Consider the following 22,330-nt stretch of genomic DNA (forward strand, 5'->3'; position numbering starts at 1 on the left):
TTCAAGATGCTTAGGTGGGGTATGGTCAAAAAAAGATTGGGAACCACTGGTTTAATCAAACACTGCATCATTGGAAGTCAGAAAGCATGGCTCCTTTTCTTTCTCTGGAGTGATGTCCTCCAGAAATTTTTGTCCCCCTCACCTGGATAATGTTTCAGAAGGCTTTAACAATCTGTCTCTTCTTACATATGTATTGTATTTGTGGAGTCCTGTAGTTGATCTTTGTTAGAAGGAGTAAGTTTGGATGTACAGGATTTTCTTGTAACTTTTCTTGATTTTTTAAAAAATATTCTTACTTGATGTTAGCCACCCAAATTAATTTTAGAGTTGGGCACTTCCAAATTTCAGGATAAATAAATACATAAACAACAAACTGCTAGAGGCACGTAGTAGAAATTATTGGCATGGGGAGCCTACTTATTAAGGGAGTATACATCTAACAAGATGGTACAGTATTCTTTTTTATAAATGACTTGGGCTTTCATAACTGACTTAGGTTTTTCTAAGGAGATGTAAAATCAATAATTATGGGTGTCTGTCTTACAAAAATTGTGGGACCAGAGTTATTCTTGGAAATAACAGCATGAGAACCAGTACATTACTTTGCAACATGATCTCCCATCTCTTTAAATTAAGGTTTAAAAAGACAAGTAAAAAGTCATATGGCTGGGTAATCTAGTGGGTGCCATGGAAATAGAGATAGTCTTCAGCTTATTATCATAATGGCACCCGGAAAATTCATTAATTAATTCATTAATTTTCATGACCGTTATAAATCACGGCACCTATGTGACCAACTCGGGTTTTTTTTTTTTGCTCCAATCATTAAGCTAACACAATGGTCATAAAGCAAATCCATTCATTCCCGTTGGCTTTTGTGCTGAACAGCAAAAACCAGCAAAAAATGTCACAAATCATGGACACATGACAGAAATGAAGCAGTTGGCTGTAAAAGTGAGCCAGTTGCCAAGCACCTGAAATGTGATCATGTGACTACAGGGACAGGGTGCTATCATTGGAACTCTGGTACTGGATTGTAGATCAGGGGTCTCCAACCGTGGCAACTTTAAGACTTGTAGATTTCAACTCCCAGAATTCCTCAGCCAGCAAAGTTGAAGTTGAAGTCCACAAGTCTTAAAGTTGTCAAGGTTGGAGAGCCCTGTTGTAGATAACTGTTGGGAAGGGTTCATTGTAACTTTCAACAGTCACTAAGCAACTAGTCATTAAACAATCCTTTAATTCTTTGCGCATAAATATGCAAAGGGAACATATTGGAGCACCTATACATAATGTGACCTCTTGGAAGCAGTATTTTGGGATTGAACAGACAGTAATTGGTAGGAAATTACATTCTCAGTTGTGTTAACTGTTTTGGTAGTGTTATAATATATAATGATGTCTTTTTTTAGATAGAATAAAAAGGCTTTTTTAAAAAAAAAATCTGAATTAAAATCTGCTCTGTGGTAGGTTTTTGGGTTGTTGTTTTTTTTTTGGGGGGGGGGAAACTCAGCCAAAACAGGAATCACATAAAAATTACTGCTGTTCCACCACATTAGATTTTGGGATGTATTTTTAATTGGAGTCCATAAGTCAAATTCTTGGTATATATATATATTTTTAAAGATGAACAGTACAAATTGCAGATACTTTGTAGAGAGAGCTCAGTTCAAAAGATGTGTTTATACACAGATGAGGTTGCTAACAAATAACATGTCATATGATAATGAGGCTGGTTTTTTTTCCCTTCAGTAATTTCACATTTGCAAACTACACTGCTGGGAAAGTAAGTGAAGTATTTATCTATTCTATTTTTACACTGACAAATCTATGTAAACGACCAGGGTGCCTAACAGAAACAAAGCAAGTATATGTAAAAAAGAACTCTCTGCTCTAAATCAGCTATACAGCACCTTCAAAGACAATATATTACCCTTGTTCAGAATGCTCATTTCCACATGAGTATTCTTTTTAATGGAGAAGACTTCAATTTATGTTTAAGAACAAATAAACTGTAGTACTTTGACAGCCGTTCACACTTAATTCTTTGCGTTAAACCAACAGCATTCTTTTTAACAAACATCCATTGTTATGACAATGTCTCAGGCAGAATTTATGAGAAATGAAATTATGTTACCAAGGAGATAGCATTTACTATAATGGAGAGTAGATCCTAGAAAATGGCCCCTTTTACAGCAGCTCAGAACAGAGCCACAAAAGCAATTGATTGGTCTTGGCATTTAGTCTTATATCAGCTGTGTCATCCATTGCTTCAGGAGTGAGAACACTAATCTAAAGTGACATTTCTGTTCTGGCGGGCATTTCTGCCCTGATGAAAGCAATTACTTCATTCTTAAATGATAATTTGCAGGAGTTTCAACCACTTTAATTGATAACTTTTTGTTCTGAGAAGTTCAATTGTGAAGTGATTAGCTGATTTTGTAAATAGAAATTTAAGGTGTGAAATGTACAATTTGCCCCAAGATAAAAGTTCTACTTAACTAGGTAGTTTTACTAGAGAGAGCAGAGAGTTCTCTGCTGTTTTTAAGCTGCCAACTTGAATGGTTGAGAGAGTAGAGAAAAAGATATAGTACTATTTGTATTCTAGATGAACAATTATTATTCGTGATACAGTTAATAACAATTCATTTCAGTGCTGCTTGAACCAAGAATAGAGTAATGCAAAAAAGTCTGTATACAAATAAGAATATAGGGTATTGCTAACATCTGTCATGTTTTTTTTTTCTCCAGAAGAACTCAACATTCCTTTGAGTATTAACATCTCAAATATAAACTTTAAAGATTTGCAAAATCTTCTTGCTATGTGCACATATTTGACACAGTTTTTTTTCTTTATAAATGTAATGGTATCCGGTTTTGTATTTAATGTGTCAAATAGGAAATATAAAGTAAAAATGAAGGTCAAACTGATTTAGCACATCAAACTGTTTTTGTCAGCCAAGCTTAATATATCCTGAGTTTGTGGAACAAATGAAATTTTGCTGCTGTGTTACACTTTGCTTCCAAACAACCATTACAACTGGTTTTATATATTGTGTGATCATCAGAGCATCAAACAGTGCATCTCTACTGACGTGTTGCAGTGATGATCTACAGCAGCAATCTGCCATTTATATAAGGACAAAATGTGCATCTATATTTAGTTGTGAAATTGGCCTATTATACTCTTGATGTTTACAGAGGCTAACACAAATTAATGATGACAGCTATGAGTAGTGCATTAGTTAAGCAGCAGAGTTTTTACCTTGAACTTGAAGGTTCCAAGTTTAAGTTCCAGCATATATTCTAGACAGTTTTATTTGCACATTAAGGCATTTTTCTTGGACAGGTTTAAAGAAATTATGCTCTGCTATAAATAACAGCATTTACTATTTATTTACGTATTTGCCTAAATTTTGCATTTTGTTAAAAGTGATATAGTATGGGAAAAAATTCATTCATACCCATTCAAAACATTTACTGAGGCATAGGACACATTCAGGTTTGTCCAATAACTACCCTGAAAAGTTTGGTAGAGCAACATAGTTTGTCAGATTTTATTTTATTTCTTGTTGCTTTAAACTGCTAACCCGCAAATGTTGTCATGCAGTTCATGTCAAAAGTGGTACAGATTCTGTAGCAACCATAGATTCCACTGTTAACTCTGACCGGAGATCTGACAAGTAAAGCAGGTGTTCAAAGGAATGCAAGTTAAAATGATGAAATCTTTGATGAATTTTTAATGGCTGAATTTTTAATATAGACCTTTTTTCAGTCTGCATTCCACATTAATTGATAACTAGTACAGCTCTGCAGTGCTAGATTCTTCTAAGAAAACAAATCTATTGTCTGTCTGTCTATCTATATCTCCTCAGATCTTAGTTGTTCCTTCTTTGTAGAAGAATTATGAAAGGTTTTGACTTCCTTCTTTTCCAGAAACAGGATTTATTTTCTTATGACGAAAAGTCATTTTTATTAAAGAGAAATATTGCATCAATATTTGAGCACTTGTATCCAAATCTTTTTCCCAGTCAGAAATCTAGAGGAATGTCAATTTTAGTAAGTGGTATGAGAACTAACAATAGTCTTATAAACTCTGGATAGATAGATAGATAGATAGATAGATAGATAGATAGATAGATAGATAGATAGATAGATAGATAGATAGATGATTGATAGATCGATAAGAGAGAGGGAGAGAGAGAGAGAGAACATGGCATTAGTTTTCTTTATAACTTTGAAGAGCCAGCAGTTTCAGAAATTGTCAGGCATCACTTCTGTCAGTTGTTGGGTTTTTTTCCTTTTCTTTTTTAAGCGGATTACAGATGCAGAATCTTCATACAGACCTGTGATGGTGGCAATATATGGTTCATGTTTCCTGTTCTCTCTGTAAGATAGGGATCTGGTTTTTAATGCTACATTACCAATATAGAAGCTCAGATGTTCTTCTTCTAGGAGTAACTTTAATGACAAACAATAGCTTTGTGCAAACCTTCGAATGTATGTTTTGCTTTGATGAAGATTAATGCAAAGTACCCTCTGAAGCTGATTTGCAGTTCAGGATGCCCCCCCCCTTTAAAAAAAGCAGTATTTCCTTGCTTCTTATGCCTTACCTGGGAATTTTACTTAGCAAAAGAGCATGTGGGAAAGCCACTTACGCCTTGCAAAACCTTTGGACAAGTCTTCAAAGTAATGTGAAGCACTTTAATAAAGAAAATTCTGAGGTCTTTGGATGTGTCAATTCCATAAACACTCTGACACTAAACATTGGTTTGAGCCAAGTCCCACTACTTTGGAAATAACCAGAGAGAAGTGAGCAACCCACATATCCCTTTCCTGATTTTTCTCTTAGTTCCTTTTTTTCATTCAATTTCTGTTTCTGTGTGTTCCTCTATACAAAAGATTGGGAAGCAGCCAAGGCCAAGATGATTAGTGCTGTAAAAGAAAACACACACCGTGGGGGCTACTCTTGCAATTCTCTTACCTGAAAGTTAGAAGACAAGGAGAAGTAGCGAGTCTGGCTGCTGTCATCAGCTTTCTATGCCTGCTAATAGTAGCTAATGCAAATGGATACTAGATTAATGTACAAGCTGTGTCATTCCCCCTGCCTTATGCCATTATATCATAGTCTGAACAACCTTTCAGCCTCTAGGGCCTTATTTTATGGTTATAGTCCTCCAAGCCAATCACTATTTATTACAAGTACAGTGCTGCCACTACAAAAGACTTTTGGTAAAATGTGTGTAATGAGGTAGGGTGATACTTATCATTTCAAGAATAAAAGTAAAGATTGTTGTAATGCAAAAATTGTAGCATAACAATTGTAACGAGCATAGCAGCTGTAATGATATGCAAGAGTCTGCTTTTAAAAAATGAGTTTCCTAAAGGGTGAAATTGAGTTAAAATTGGTTTGCTTATATATGGGAATATGATCATTTGCAGGGGAGCAAATGTCATGACATACTCATTTGTATCATGTTAGGATCAGACAGGTAAGCATGGCACATATGCAATGACGTTGCCATTGTCATTTTGGCATAACTGCAACTTGCTGAAGACTGGAATGGGAAAATGTAAAGGCTATGGAATACTTGGAATACTTATGGAAAATTGGGATACTCGCAATTGTATAGACAAAAGATGATTTCATCTATTAGGACTGGTACTGTATTGGTGGTTATTTTTAATTTGTTCATAAGTAAGAGTTTGAATTAAATAATGAGTTGACCAACTCTGAAGATGATATGAAATTATTATGAATTATTCAAACAAAAAAAGGAGAATAAAGATTTCTCACAGCTATAGAAATGGAGTTAGAATGATAACATAGTTCAGTGATAACAAATTTAAAGTGTCACAAAGTGACAAACATAAGATAGGAAATTTCTGAATTCAAATATACTGATATGGGATCTGGGCTAGTTATGATTAATCAGAAAGGAGTCTTCCCAGAAAAATCTTGTACTTTTTCTGACTGGCAAATTTTATTAAAAGACATAAAGTAAAGGTTATGATTCTTTGCCACCATGTCACTGATATGACTATTCTCCTAAAATGGGATTTGGGCAGGATGATGACACAGCTCAATGAAAATCTCTTGTGCAACTACATTAAGAATATTGCTTATAGTTCAGGTTGCCACACCTCAAAAATGATATTGTAGAACTGAGAAATGCAGAAAGGAAAAAGTATTAAGAGAGAAAACAGGTAGAACATGGTAAGGATATATAAACCTATGTATGATGTAGTACAGATAAAAGAAAATCTTTCTTCATAGAAAGTATATTTAGCATTTATAATTTAGAAATAATTAGTATATTTAGAATTTGAAAAGGCGATGTCATTAATTCATGGACTATGGAATTATTAATTCTAATGATTACATATTACTTCCAGTAATGGAGGCAATAGGTTTCTAACACCTGTTGCTGGGGTTAATAAGTGTTGCTTAGAGGCTTCCTTGTGGGCCTTCCATTGGCTACTGAGAGAAATATAGAACTAACAACATCACTGAAAAAAGTGACTTATGACTGTTTTTCACACTTATGACTGTTAGAGCATCCCCATGATCATGTGATTTACATTCGGATGCTTGACAATTGACTCACATTTATGATGGTTGCAGTGTCCTGGAGTCACGTGATTGCCTTTTTGACATTCTGACAAGCAAAGTCAGTGGGAAAACCAGGTTTACTTCATAACGGTGTTACTAATTAAACAACTTCAGTGATTCATTTACAAATACAGCAAGAAAAGTCGTAAAATTGGGCAAAACTCACTTAACAAATTTCTTACTTAACAACACACATTTTGGGCTCAATTGTGATCGTAAGTTGACTGAAAATCCAATTTCCCACTTCAACATAAATCCAGTATTGACTCTAGCACAGCCTTTTGGTAGACAGCCTTACATAACAAGGATGTGATATCAAGAAGGTTGCTCCTCTCACGTCCCTTCACCATTTCAGTTTCCAGTCTGAAGTTTCGGAATAGAAATGTGTTTTCAACCATTTTAACCACAATGAGGTGCTATTCATAATTGGTGTTCATGACATAGTCTGGCTGCTCTAGTCTTAGATTGTATGAACCACTCGGGCCAGATTGTAATTCTTGGCAGGCTAGCCAAAAGTGATCTCAGCTACTGAAACTATAATGATAGTCCAGCAATATTTCCAAGCTTTGCATTTGTTATTTCAGTGAAACTCCAGCCCATTCAGGGCAAAATATTTAGTCCCATCACAGATCTGAGATACCACATTAATTGAAATTTCTTCTGGAGAGGTTATAGATCCAAAGCCCTGGTCCAATCTTGCATATTTGTGTTGCTACCTAAATCTTTTTATGTAGACACTTCAGAAAGTTGCTCTCTGGCATTTAGTCTAGCACTGCTCAAATAAGAATAAATGGATTACTAATGATGCTCAAATATACATGAAACTTTCATCTATCTATCTATCTATCTATCTATCTATCTATCTATCTATCTATCTATCTATCTATCTATCCATCTATCTCTATAGCTATATCAGTGGTGGGTTTCAATTTTTTTTTACTACGGGTTCTGTGGGTGTGATTTGGTGGGTGTGGCATGGCTTGGTGGGTGTGACTTGGTGGGCATTACAGGGTAAGGATACTGTAAAATGCCCATTTCCTCCCAGTCAGCTGGGACTTGGGAGGCAGAGAATAGATGGGGGCGGGGCCAGTCAGAATTTTTACTACTGGTTTTCCAAACTACTCAAAATTTCCGCTACCGGTTCTCCAGAACTGGTCAGAACCTGCTGAAATCCACCTTTGATCGATCTGTCCCCCCCCCCCTCTCTCTCTCACACACACACACACACACCCCTGTGAAGATTCTCAGTCATCTAGGTCATGATTGCCCCAAAGGTGCTTTCTCAAAAGTAAACTGGACTTCCTTTGTTTTTCCTTGAAGACGTTTCACTTCTCATCTAGAAATTGTCTTCAGTTCTGACTGAATGGTGGAGAATGGAAGGGTTTATCTTCCTTGCGATCATCTGGTCATTAGCACTCTTTTTGAGAGTCCTTTTTGAAACCACTTGGATTTTTATCTGTGTCCTCAGGGTCACCTGAATAGCATTTTGGAATGCGGGAAGGACTGTGTTGTAAACAAGAGATAGGTGGTGTCTAGTTTTATATTTATTTATTTATTTATTTATTTATTTATTTATTTATTTAGTCATAACAATATACATAAACATCGCACAGAAAGATTATATAGTATATAAACATATATATAAGGAAATATAAGGAAGTATAAGCATATATATATAAGAAAAAAACAATAGGACAGGAACGGTAGGCACGTTTATGCTCTTATGCATGCCCCTTATAGTCCTCTTAGAAATGGGGTGAGGTCAATAGTAGATAGTTTTTGGTTAAAGCTTTTGGGATTATGAGAAGAGACCACAGAGTCAGGTAATGTGTTCCAAGCACTGATAACTCTGTTACAGAAGTCATATTTTCTACAATCTAGATTGAAGCGGTTAACATTAAGTTTGAATCTATTGGTTGCTCTTGTATTTTATTTTTATTTATTTATTTATTTATTTATTTATTTATTTTGTTACAACAATATATGTAACTATCATACAGAAAGGTTATATAGTATATAAAGGTATAGAAGAAAAGAAAAACAATAGGGCAGGAATGGTAGGCACGTTTGTGCACTTATGCACGCCCCTTATGGTCCTCTTAGGAATGGGGTGAGGTCAATAGTAGAAAGTTTTTGGTTAAAGCTTTTAGGATTATGAGAAGAGACCACAGAGTCAGGTAAAGTATTCCAAGCACTGATGATTCTGTTACAGAAGTCATATTTTCTGCAACCTAGATTAAAGCGGTTGACATTAAGTTTAAATCTATTGGTTGCTCTTGTATTATTGCAATTAAAGCTGAAGTAGTCTTTGACAGGAAGGACATTACAATAGATGATTCTATGAGTTAAACTTAGGTCTTGTCGAAGGCGACGGAGTTCCAAGTTTTCCAAGCCCAGGATTTCAAGTCTAGTGGGATAAGGTATTTTGTTGTTTACAGAGGAATGGAGAACTCTTCTTGTAAAATATTTCTGGACACGTTCAATTGTATTGATGTCAGAAATATGGTATGGGTTCCAGACAGGCGAGCTGTATTCAAGAATTGGCCCAGCAAATGTTTTATATGTTCTGGTTAGTAGTGTAGTGTTTTTGGAAAAGTAGCTACGCAAGATTAGGTTTACAACTCTTAGAGCCTTTTTGCTATGTAGTTGCAGTGGGCTTTGGCACTTAGATCGTTTGATATGAAAACTCCAAGGTCTTTGACAGGGTGGGGGTCATCTGTAAGGTAATGTCCATCAAGCATGTACTTAGTGTTTAGGATCTTTTTTCCGATATGTAAGACTGAGCATTTGCTGGTTGAGATTTGGAGTTGCCAAGTTTTAGACCAGCGGTTAGATGATCAAGGTCTTTTTGAATGGTAGATGTATTGTCGGCGGTGTTAAATAGTTTGACATCATCAGCAAAGAGAACACAATTGCTTGAAATATGCTCGCAAAGATCATTTATGTATAGTATAAAGAGTGTTGGTCCAAGAACGCTACCTTGAGGAACGCCACTCTTGACAGGAACAGGATTTGATAGAGCATTGCCAATTTTAACCACTTGCCTTTTGAAAAAGCACCTATGGGTCATATATGCCTATAGATCATGTATCTATATTTAAATAGTGCTTGTGGGATATAAGCACAAGGAAGTGACAAGGAATTCTGAAGAACAGTGGCTCTGTCAGAAAACACAGTACTAATAAATATGTTGCTCTCTTTCTTCCCCCAGTTTACAAGCCTTGAGAAAGGAAAAATCCCGAGATGCTGCTCGTTCTCGAAGAGGAAAAGAAAATTTTGAATTCTATGAGTTGGCCAAATTGTTGCCACTCCCTGCTGCCATTACCAGCCAGCTTGACAAGGCATCTATCATCCGATTAACAATTAGCTATTTGAAGATGAGGGACTTTGCTAATCAAGGGGATCCTCCATGGAACCTGCGTATGGAAGGACCACCTCCCAACACATCAGTGAAAGGTATGGGGTTTGCATAGCGATAATACATGGAATGTGGCAGCCAAACTGATCTCTGAATTGAAATGTTTACCATCCTTTCTTTTCTCCCTGCATATCAAATCCTTTAAAGGGATACAAATATGGAAATCTGAGGTCTGCATGAGAAAGACACCATGTGAAGGTGAAATAAACTCTTATTCTATTTTTATTTTATTTTAACATGGACAACTAAGCACAACTAATGTTCTGGGAAAATGAGACGAGTTATGCATATTTATATAATTTAGGTCTTAGTTTAATTTTAAAACTGCTGAGATTGAGAAACACTAATCCTGGTCTGAAACAATATTCTGCAGTACATAGTTAATCAGAATAAGTCCTACTGAGTTCAGTGGGGTTTACTCTGAGATAAGTTTTTAAAATTGATTAGATCTTTAGTGTCTTTAAAATTTGAAACAATTAACTTAAGTATGCTTAATTCTGTGTTGAACTATAGCTGTGAAATGGATTGCTTTGCATGATTATGAGAAAGAAAATAGCCCTGTTATGTGGTTTTTTTCCTGTTTATTAAATAGGTAGTACTTTTTTGAGTGGAACAAATGAAACCTATTTTGTTATAAGAGTAGTAGTTTGGTGATATATTTTTGTCTAGAGAATTAATTGGGGTTATTTATTTTTCTGCCTGGTTATTATTTTATTGTGAAAGTAATTTCTTTAAAATTTAAGACATTAATTTGAATATAAATACCATTTCACTCAAATCTGGTATTAGAAAGAGCTAACCGAATATAGCTCTATCATGATGCTTACATTGGGTTACAAGAAGCCAAACGTTCAAGCTGCAGTATTGAACCATTACTTCTATATCATTGTGTTTTATACTTTTTAATGAAAATTTTATATCTATTACAATTGCTTAACTGTATATAAAAAAGTTCACTTGTTAACCAAAACAGGAATAAACATGTATTAAATGAGTTAAAAGTTCCTTTCCTAGATTCAAAAAATGTTTGTATACAATAGTTAACAAGCCAATTTTTACCTGATTGTCTTCTTAGACAAAAAAGGTTTTTGCTTGGTTCTCCACCTACATTCTGTTATCAAAAATGGAACTAAAATGTGATTTAAATGGATGTTGGGAGAATTTGGGAAATGTTTCTTACCTTGCTCTTTGAGTCATGAAAGATGATATTAAAATGGATGAGCTTACCTTTATAACTGCATTTCTAAATATAGACAAAATTATTTAGTTTTTGTTTTTAATTTTAATGATCAGGTTGCTAGGAAGGCATCTCCTACAGCAGGAATGTCAAACTTGTGGCCCGCGGGCCGGATGTATCATGTGCTGGCCCTGCCTCCACCCGGTTTAGCAAAGGGAAAAAAAAGTCCCAATATGTCACATGACGACGCTGTGATGATGGGAGTTTGATACCCCTGTCCTAGACTTATATTCATTTTCAAATAATAATTTTGACCATGATATTATAAAGTGTGTCATAAATGATAGTTTTTCTTCAACTGTATATACATGTATTGTATATACTTAATGGTGATCATATAGGTTAACATTTGAAAGCTGACTTCAGCATAGTTACTTCTCCCTACAGAGTGAGTTTTAACTATATAGGATGAACTCCTTAGGACCATTGTTTTCCCTATTTTATCTACAGTGGAAAATTGCAAGGAAGGAATCAATCAATTGTTGTTGTTTTTTGCAATTAACTAGTATGTCATTAAGTTTGAATTCTGATTCTGATAAGTCTTAATTATGATTTAACTGAAGAAACAAAGATAATGTATCAGCTAGTTTGGAAAACAGAACAAAAAAATACATTTTTCTTTATTTCCACTTCTCTCTAAGTGTTTGTGGTATGTGCACTTGTATTTGCATGTGCATATGTGATAAAGCAGAGTGCTTGAAACATATAATGCTAAATTTTAAGTGCCGCCATAATAGTCTAATAAGAAGAAATACTTTAATTTTATATAAAGAGGTAACATTTTATTGGTAATTTAGGAAACATAAAATTTATGTATGGTAGCATATCCACTGATGCCATGTTCAATATATTGGTGTGAGCATGGAAAGAGTCCAATAAAATTTGAGAACATGCTCTTTCATTTGAAAAACCTGGTGCTAAAAAGAAATAATGAAATAATAATGTGAGTTATTCAACAAAAATATTTATTGGGATTTTTTACCCCAATAACTGTATTACCTGTTTATTTCAATTTTATGTTTAGGCAAAAGCTATAGCTATTCGCACTGACGTGTAGGGTAAAATAAGATTATAGATTTGCTTTTATTAGAGGCTGTTGTTTTTTTTTTAAAAAAGAACATAGCTACAGTAGAAACTTGATAGACTGAGGAGAAGCAGCTAATATTGTTAGCATTTGATATAAAATGTATAGAAGGCTTAACAATCTATAAATGTAAAAAGAATGAAGTTTCTACAGAACCCAATAATAATTTCAAAGAACTCTTTACTCCCTTTACAATGGAGTTTACCTAGTTTCATGTTTATAACCTAGGCCATGGCAATTGGCATACTGAGAGCACAGCTGAACAGGTTGCCAGTAACTTATTTCAACATAGCAACAGATGGATGTCCAGATCAGCAGCTTGAAAAGTGGCATTATTCAGATAATTTTGCAAATATGCCATGTGCTGAAACTAGCTGGACCTACCAAGGTTGTACAGGTAGTCCTCAACTTAGGACATATGACACAATTGAGCCCAAAATTTCTGTTGCTAAGTAAGACATTTGTTAAGTGAGTTTTGACCCATTTTATGATCTTTCTTGCCCCAGTTATTAAGTAATCACTGCAGTTGTTAAATTAGTAATATAGTTGTTAGTGAATTTGGCTTTCCCATTGACTTTTCTTGTCAAAAGATCTCAAAAGGCAATCACATAACCCCGGGACACTGGAACTGTCATAAATATGAGTCAGTTGCCAAGCATCTGAATTTTGATCACGTGATCATGGGAATGGTACAACGCTCTTAAATGTGAAATAAGTCCCTTTTTTCAGTGCCTTTGTAACTTCAAACTTTGTGTAACTTTGCACTAAATGAACAGCTGTAAGTCGAGGACTACCTGTATCTACTGTTGTTTCTGGTCATCTATCCATATTGCTTCACTCTCCATGATCTTTATTGGGCAAATTTAATGGAACTCAAGATTAGTTCAAGCCAGTGCAAGTTCTGTTTTATGGGAGACCAGCTGAATTTCCCATGGAACGGCCTTGATTAGCCTTCATTCTAGTTCTTTTGATAGAAGGAGCTGCCAAGTGGGCAGTTGCAGTCATAGACAATAGTGATTTCACAATGGATAACAACTGTGCAACAATTTTACATAGAAATTTAGAGTTGCCTTTGATGACTGCTGGAAAAGCTAGTGCCGGAGTAGGAGATTTACTGAACGCACTAAGGTAAGAGCAGAGCATGGAAGAATATATACTGGAAATGTAATTTTATGCTAGGGATCATAGTTGGAATGACTTGGCCTTAGCAGATCAATTTTAGAAAGGTCTGACTAATGAATTGCAAGATAAATTAGTTTGCAAGGGACACTGGACAACTTAAAGGATCTGTTTCAATGCTGTATGATTATACAGAGAGAGCTGAAAGAGCTGAGACACTCAGGAAATCGAAAGAGAAGATGTTTAAATCTTTTCAACATCTATTTCCTCTATTACAGGAGCATGGATGTCAAACTAGTGGCCGTGGGCTGGATGTGTCACAGGCAGGCCATGCCCTCCCCGGCTCCGCGAATGGGAAAAATGTCACAAAACGTCACATGATGGCAATGTGATGCGGCAAGTTTGACACCCATGCTCTACTAGATGTGTCTCACAATTGGGATCAATTAGAATCCCCATGTCATTCATAGTGAACTAATATAGATGTTTGATCCCTTTATGGAGCTACCTCAAGATCTGACTTAGCTGTGAAACCCTGCACCTCTGAAATTAAGGGACCTGTTGCCATTGGGATTGTTAATTTTTCCATGTTAGAAGATTTGGGAAATAAAAAAACAAGCTTCGGGAATTCAAAAATAGCCATCCAGAACCCCAAATATCTAATATCAAGAAACAGCGTTTATTTTGCATGTGTTTTTATATCCTCAACCTGAGTGAAACATTTAGTTTTGCACTATTAGAATCAAGTGCAGTGCAATTCTATTTTTTTATTGATAATAGTTACTGGATAATTCATGTTAAAACTATTGACTTAAGTCTTTTCTGATCATTGAACAGATAATTCATGTTAAAACTATCAATTTAAGTCTTTTCTGATCATTGCATCCCTGAACATACAACTCCACTTCAGCTCATCATAAATGACCATCTGGAAGTCTTGAACTTGTTTTTAACTTCTTCCTTCATGTCCTCATTATCATGGATGGAATGGCTACTTACACATAATCCTCATATTCACTGAAATCAAGCAGCTGTTGTTTATGTCACCGATGTGTCAACTGTAGCAGGCACAAAGGCACCATCACCATTTCTTTTAGGTCAGTCCTCCTAGAGTACCAATGAAATATTTTCACTTTGTTGATATATTGAGAAATGAGGACACTACCTATTGCTACATTTCTATGATTGTACTACTACCTTCGTTCTAGGAGCTTAGATTCTTATCAAGCCCAAGAGTTGGCCTTTTAGAAAGTTTCTTGATCACAACCTACTTTCTTTGTCAAGAAAAAATAAAGGACCACTCCCATAAGAGTGGTCCCTTGTTTCTTCTGAAGTCTGTTGAGATTATTACCCAATTCTCTTTAGGTTTGATGTTTTGGAAGCTTCCAAAAGACAAGTACTTTGACTAAACCTGATAATTTGATCTATATAAAGGAGAATCATGAATATTTAAGTAATTTTGACACTGGTTTAAGGAGATTTGAGTACATAGTGATACTATCCAGCTTTTGACTTGTTCCTTGTATTTATGAGGCTTATGAGGAAGATATTTTCTGACACACTGCATTCTTGTGCTCCATTTAAAAATATTTCAATTTTTTTCTGAAAATCCAGCAGCCCATACTAAACATGCCAGAAATGTTCTGGGTTGCATGTTAACCTGGAAAACAATATGCTTTTAATCTCCCTGCTTTGGATTTATAGAATTTCATCCAATGGCATTCAATTGGATCTCATTGAAGTGGACTCTACTCTAGCCTGACAATTCCAAGGGTTTCCAGTTATGTGCAGCATTGGGTAGGTGAATGGGTGGGGTTGGGGGACGGGTTAAAACATCTGCATTAGTTTTATAGCTGAATTTGATGAACACATCTGGCTTTTGATTTACCTTAAGTATTCCAGTATTTAAAATAAACCTTCCTGCCACATTTGCTATCTTCCCAAGCCTGCTTTGGCTAAGCCAGTTAGGAACTTATGCTCTCTCCTTATTTGAACAACCATTTATAATTTTATTACTGACTTAAGTGTTAAGTATTTGATCTGTGTTTTGGCTGCTGTGAAATTTTTTTATTAAGATGCCAAACTATTTATTGAGCAGAACTTCCAATACAAAAGTATGGGTAAATTTATTGTTTCAGATTCCAGTGTTAAATTTACATCATGTTTCTGGAGAGATTTGCACGAATTACTTGAGTTGAGGGATTGATAGTATTGGGGGTTTTATTGTTTATTCATTGTACTGTGTTTTAATTGTATTTGTAAGCTGCCAAGAACTGAATAGTTTAAGGCAAGATAGAAATCAAACTAATTAATTAAATCCCATAATTCTTTAATTTTAGAAGGTATTAGAATATTGAAAAGCTAACCCATATATTTAATTTTAACTTTTTAAAAAGTTTTTTTCTGAAGTAGTCCAAATAACTTTAGCCTTCATTAATGTGAGGGGGAAGAGAAGTGTCAGGATTCCAAATAACACCCCCAATGATAGAAGACTCCGAGGCTAGGAATTCCTCAAAGTTCCATTTTATTAGAGATGTTATATTGGCACATCTGGGAAAATCCGAATCTGAAAGCTTCCAGGTTCTCCTCATCCAAAAGAAAGTCCAAGTCCTTTCCCCTGCACCCACATGTCCATCACATGGTCCAATCATGGTCCATGGTCCCTTCCCCTGCCCCACCCCAACTGAAGATGCCTCCCAGTCATGCCACTCCAGGTGCAGGCTGGATGTCCTTGACTCTCAGAGAAAGGAATGTTATTAAGGCTAAATATCTCTACCACTCTATCCTATCCCCCCTCCCAATTTCCCACAGCACTAAGTGTGGCAGCCCTGAACATCCAAAGAAAAGGATGGCCTCCAGGGCTGACAAGAAGGATGTCTTAACCATCTATGTGCACATCAAAGGGATTGAATGGAAACCTATTGACTAGTATGGCTGCTGCCAGACCAAATCTGTCCTTCCCTGTCCTTCTCAAAGTCTGCTAAAGTGGTTTTCATCACCCCCAGAGACTTGAATACCACAACCAACTTATACCTGTGAGGAAATTCCATGAAAGACAGCCCAACACTCCCAGCTGAGGCTCATCTTACCTTATGTCAGTATGGGGACCGAAAAGAACAGAAAATTGTCAGTATGTAATATCCTTATATACTCTTGCAGTACACCCTTACTTAGGAGATTCTGCTGAGTTATGTTCCATATATTTCAAGAATGGAAGGGGGAAAGAAAATGCAAACAAAGCAACTTGGGAACTTTAAAGAAGGCCCAAAAAAAGAGATGCTGTTTTGGAAATATTTACTGTAAAACAAAAGTTGAGGTATATGTAATTATGCATGGTGTGGAGACATGCATAATGACCAGGTGAGGAAGATTTTATCTTTCCTGGATAAAATTTAATTCTGGGAAATTCTGGATATAAAAAAGTAACCACATACTATCTATTTCTGAATTGCAGAAATTGATATCTCAGGATGTCCTGGCTGCCAGCATAGTTCCAAGTTATTAAACAAAATAATGTACAATAGTGGTTATCTCAAATAGTTATTTTAGTTGTACAGATAGACCTAAAGAGAGGAAGAGCATACAGAATAGACAGTGGAGGCAGAGACAGAGACAAAGGCAGATATTATCCAAAGATCACTAAAACATGGAAATGCTGGATAGCATTTTAGTTGTGAGAATGTGAGAAACTGATCTGTTTTCTAGCATATGTTCTAATTTCTTCAGGGCATGTTTTGTGCTGGCAGTTATAGTAGGTAAATATTATTGCACTTTGCTCATGATCAACCATGTCAGCTGTCGTAGCTTTTGCTGATTTAGAGCAGTGGCCGGGATAGCTCAGGCTGTTAGAAGCCTGTTATTAGAACACAGCAGCCTGCAATTACTGCAGGTTCAAGCCCGGCCCGAGGTTGACTCAGCCTTCCATCCTTTATAAGGTAGGTAAAATGAGGACCCAGATTGTTGGGGGGGCAATAAGTTGACTTTGTAAATATACAAATAGAATGAGACTATTGCCTTATACACTGTAAGCCGCCATGAGTCTTCGGAGAAGGGTAGGATATAAATGTAAATAAATAAAAAAAAAAGTGAGGTTGGCTATAGTATTGGATGCAACAGCCTTTCTGTCCATTTTGGCTCTGAGATGTTACAGTACAGGTTCTCTCTCTACATTTCTTGTTGCTGCTTGTTTTATACAAACTTTAGTGTAGGATTTTGAATTCAAACGATACAGCTGAATCAGAATTAAATAGAGGTTTTAATACTTTATAGTAATTGTATTTTATAATATGTATTTTGTAGTATGTGACATGTGACATCTGGGATCAACTCATCAGAGTCTGTACATTTTCTCTCTCTCTCTCTCTCTCTCTCTCTCTCTCTCCCTCCCTCCCTCCCTCCGTCCCCTCCCTCCCTCCCCCTTTTCCCTCTCCCTCTCTCTCCCCTCCCTCCCTCCCTCCCCAAACCAGCAATGGTATTAGTCATATGGGCTCCAGCAGCAATGGACATCTGATTAGCTTTCAGATACTCCCAGAAGCTGCTAAACATTCCCCAGCTACCATCTCAATTTTATGGGTCATGACAGATAGCAGGACAGGAATAATACCTGACCTGCTTAAGTTAAAGAGATCGTTGTACTGGCATGAGTTGTTGCAGGAAATTAGCTTGGTGAAACATTGCCGTCCCTAGACTAGGTTGTCACAGTGTATGGTAGATTTTGATTGATAGAAAATACTGTCACTTTAGCAAATAACCATTCTGTTGAAGGTCTACTTGCCTGAGCAGTATAATATACAAATAATTCATTCAGGATCATATAACTTGTGAGTGTTCAGGTAATATGAATTGATTCCTTGCACATGCAGTTCTGGGTTGGAGAGCTATTTGTGCAGGTGGAACTAGCTCTGTGTTTCATGGTCTACCGAAGAGAGGGAGGGAGGGAGACGGAGAGACTAAGTGAGTGCAATAGCCATAGCATAGTTCTCTGCATCTGTAGCTAGAAAAACAAAACTTGAACATTTTGGTTGTTATGTTAAACCTCAGTGCCGGCCCATGTAGTCATCAAGAGACAAATTTTACTTGTCCTGTACAGCCGGGAAATGGCTAATTAGAAGCCTGAATATTCCCATCTGAAAACTATTACATGCCTATTTCACACTGTACTAGTTAGATATTTATTTTACCAGAGATTTATTCTTACATTTTCCCTACCTCAGTTTATACTGATTAGTTTAAATAATTTAAGTAATCAGAAAAAAAATTAAAGTAATAGTATTTCAGTAATAGTATTTCAGTAATACTAAAGTAATAGTATTAAGTTGTAGTGCACTTAATTTTAATTCTTCCAGCATCTTTACTGTACATTAAAACAAGTCCATTAAGTAAATAGAAAAGTAAATTTCAAGTATTGTAGTCATTTGTGTAAAGCACAGTGGGTTCCATATTAGAAGGAATCTTGTAAACACATAATAACTGCTGTGAAACCAGCTATCAGTCAAGAGGAAATGAATTATTAATTTCCATTCAAAAGGAGAAATGATTCCAATTCATCTTCAGATATTATTGCAATAGGTATTACAATAAGAATATAAGCTTACATTAACCACACCTTCTTTTAGAATTACACAGTGGGAAATAGACATTTAATAGTTTCTGTAGGGATCTAGTTTTAAGTCTGATCTTTGGACCTTCCGTCGTGAGCTAAAAACATATTTATTTATTCAAGCGGGACTGGCATAACAGTTTGATTTTATATTGGGGTTTTATTAATATTTTAAATTTTAAATTCATTTTAACTATCAGCCGTTTAGTAATTGCTATATTTTAATTCGTTTTAATTGTATATATTTTGTATTTTATTTCTGGCTGTACACCGCCCTGAGTCCTTCGGGGGAAGGGCGGTATAAAAATTTAATAAAATAAATAAGTTGAAATATTTGAACATAGTTCAGAACACTAGTTACTGAGCTAGGGGTTGCATGCCAGAGAACTATTAAAGGTAAAACTTCCTACATATATCAAACTACCCTGTTTCCCCGAAAATAAGACAACCCCTGATCATAAGCCCAATCGGGCTTTTGAGCGCATGCACTAAAATAACGCCCCCCCTGAAAATAAGCCCTCCCCAAAAATATTTAAATGCATGAGCAGCCGGTCCCTGCCATTTCCTCTGGTTTCCTACATGTGTCCCAAAATAATAAGACGTCCCCAAAAATAAGGCCAAACGCTTATTTCGGGGTTCAGAAAATATAAGACAGGGTCTTATTTTGGGGGAAACACGGTATTATTTTTTTAAAAAGTTTTCTCTCTAGCTTTTCTCCTTCTATCATATACTTCGTTAAACCAAAATCTCTCATATATGTCTACTTAAAAATAAGTAAAATAATATTTCTTTTTAGATGACTTGTTGATGTGTAATATAGGTAGTAGTGGGTTCTACTTACCTTCGCTACTGTTTCAGAACTGGGAGTACATGCGCACGGCGCTTCTGTGCACGCATAGAACTTGGTGTGCATCCGCAGAGCATCCGTGATGACATGCAGGTGGGTGGGCGGATGTGAGCGTCCGTGATGACATCCAGGGCGAACTGGTAGAAACCCACCACTGAGTGTACACCTTAAAATAGTCATGCTGCATTTAGAAAACAGGGTAAAAGCTCTCTTCCCCCAAAACAAGTATTAGGTGATTCTGCCCATTCTATATTCTTCATCTTCCCCCAAACATTGTGTTTTACCTAAATCTGGTATATAGCGTTATATAGGATAATAGAGGGATCAGTTTCACTCTACCTATGACAAGGTAAACAAATAGACAAATATTGGGAATATTGGGAAAAAATCAAGAGTTTCAAGAGTTCAGACACTGAAAGAGAAGAGGCCTGTCAATTCAAGTAATAGGGTGCTTTGGTGCCTCTCTGAGATTGGATATTTTCTTGCAGATGTTTGGTTATTTGGTTATTTCTTTGCAGATGTTTCATTACCCAACTAGGTAACATCAACAACACTGATGATGTTACCTGGTTTGGTAATGAAACATCTGCAAGAAAATAACTAATTTCAGAGAATGCCAAGTCTGTTGGGATTGAAGTCTGTGAAAATCATACACTGAAAAATCAATCAGGATTTTTCCTTCAAAAATAGAATTTCCCTCAAAAATAGAAGGCAGTCTCCAATTTACCATGGAAGACCAAAACTTCAGCTAGCCAGTATCAGGACTAGAGCTAATAGCATCAACCTAGAATCAGTGATTTATTAGTTTTAGTATAGCTTATATTTTGTTTATGGATTGAAATCAGAACTTTGAAAATTCGTTCTCATGTGGGTTCTTCCATCAGATGAGTGCTGGGTTTCAAAATTTTTTACTACTGGTTCTGTGGGTGTGGCTTGGTGGGCATGGTATGGCTTGGTGGGTGTGGCTTGGTGGGTGTGGCAGGGGAAGGATACTGTAAAATCTCCATTCCCTCCCCAATCCAGGGGAAGGTTACTGCAAAATTCCCATTTCCTCCCGATTAGCTGGGACTTGAGAGGCAGAGAATAGATGGAGGCGGGGCCAGTCAGAATTTTTACTACCAATTCTCCAAACTACTCAAAATTTCCACTACTGGTTCTCCAGAACTGGTCAGAACCTGCTGAAACCCACCTCTGCATTAGATCCTCACTTCTTATAGCAGCTGAGAGCAAACTTCAGAAAACAATTGTTTATAAAGTGTAAAACATGTAGAATTAACCAGTGATGCTCACTTTGGAAAAGGGATTTAACATGTGTGTTCCCTTCGATCAGGATATTGAAGGAAAGGGATTACCATTTACCTTCTCCCTGGTAAATCAGTGGCAAAGACAACTTCTCTAGAGGAAAATAGCTGGTAACAATATAGTCGAGCTGTGGAGTTGGTGAGAGCAGGGTTGTGACAGATTGCTTGTGGAATCAGTAGATCCCAAGCCACCATATTCTCTCTCTGTGTGTGTTTTTAAATTATTCCCTTTTGTTATACTAAGAAGCAATGGGACAATCCAGATTTTACCTATCATGCAGGTTGTACTTGAAGCTAAATGTGCAAGCCCTTAGAATCCCAGGAGTTTTCAGACTGGATGTTACATTTATAGCTGCTCCATTTAAAAGCTCAGTTGACTGCAAATCAGTGCGAAAGTAATTGGGTATATGTGTGTGTATTCATATTTATTCTCCAATGGGATCTCTATAGTAGCACAGCTGATTTTTATTATTGTTGGGATTGCAGTAGGACAGGGATGTATTAAATCTCCCAATTGTGGTCATTATTGAAATGGCCTTTTTATGCATAAGCCTAAAGGGGGAAAAAATCTTTATTATTGTCGCAACTCAAATGACACATTTAATACATCATATAGTTAGTCTCTGACCAGAATCATCTGAGATTCTACTGTGGGTGTACTTTTGAACAAATTCTAGGAGGGAATCTAAGTCTAATGAATGTTTTGAGACATTGCATTATGTTTTCACAGTTAAGGTACAGCGGGAATAATATATTTGGCTATTCATGCTTGCTCTGACTATTAATATAAGCATTAGAAATGAAAAGTTGAATTTTGCTTTCATATTATTTGTATTTATTTATATCCCATCTTTATTATTTTTACAAATAACCCAAGGCAGAAAACATGTCCAATACTTTTTCTTCCTCCTCTTTTCCCCACAACAACAACCTTGTGAGGTGAGTTGGACTGAGAATGAATGACTAGCCTGAGGTCACCCACCTGGCTTTTATGCCTAAAACAGGACTAAAACTCATAGTCTCCTGCTGTCTAATGTGGTGCCTTAATCTCTTAATGTTTCAGCTAACATTTAATGTCACTGTCAATCACACACACACACACAATCCTGCACAAA

General features: G+C 36.2%; 1 protein-coding gene across 3 annotated transcripts in view; it reads left to right on the top strand.

Annotated features, from left to right (window-relative positions):
• NPAS3 (neuronal PAS domain protein 3) overlaps nt 1–22,330 on the top strand; it is an 805,304-nt gene that overhangs the window by 261,473 nt on the left and 521,501 nt on the right. For all 3 annotated transcript variants that reach the window (XM_058162236.1, XM_058162237.1, XM_058162238.1), the window contains 2 exons: nt 9,822–10,066; nt 10,176–10,226. In XM_058162236.1, coding sequence (XP_058018219.1) covers nt 9,822–10,066; nt 10,176–10,226 — 296 coding nt within the window. The remainder of the gene's footprint in view (nt 1–9,821; nt 10,067–10,175; nt 10,227–22,330) is intronic.

Source organism: Ahaetulla prasina, chromosome 1 (assembly GCF_028640845.1).
Source record: "Ahaetulla prasina isolate Xishuangbanna chromosome 1, ASM2864084v1, whole genome shotgun sequence".
NCBI lineage: Eukaryota > Metazoa > Chordata > Lepidosauria > Squamata > Colubridae > Ahaetulla > Ahaetulla prasina.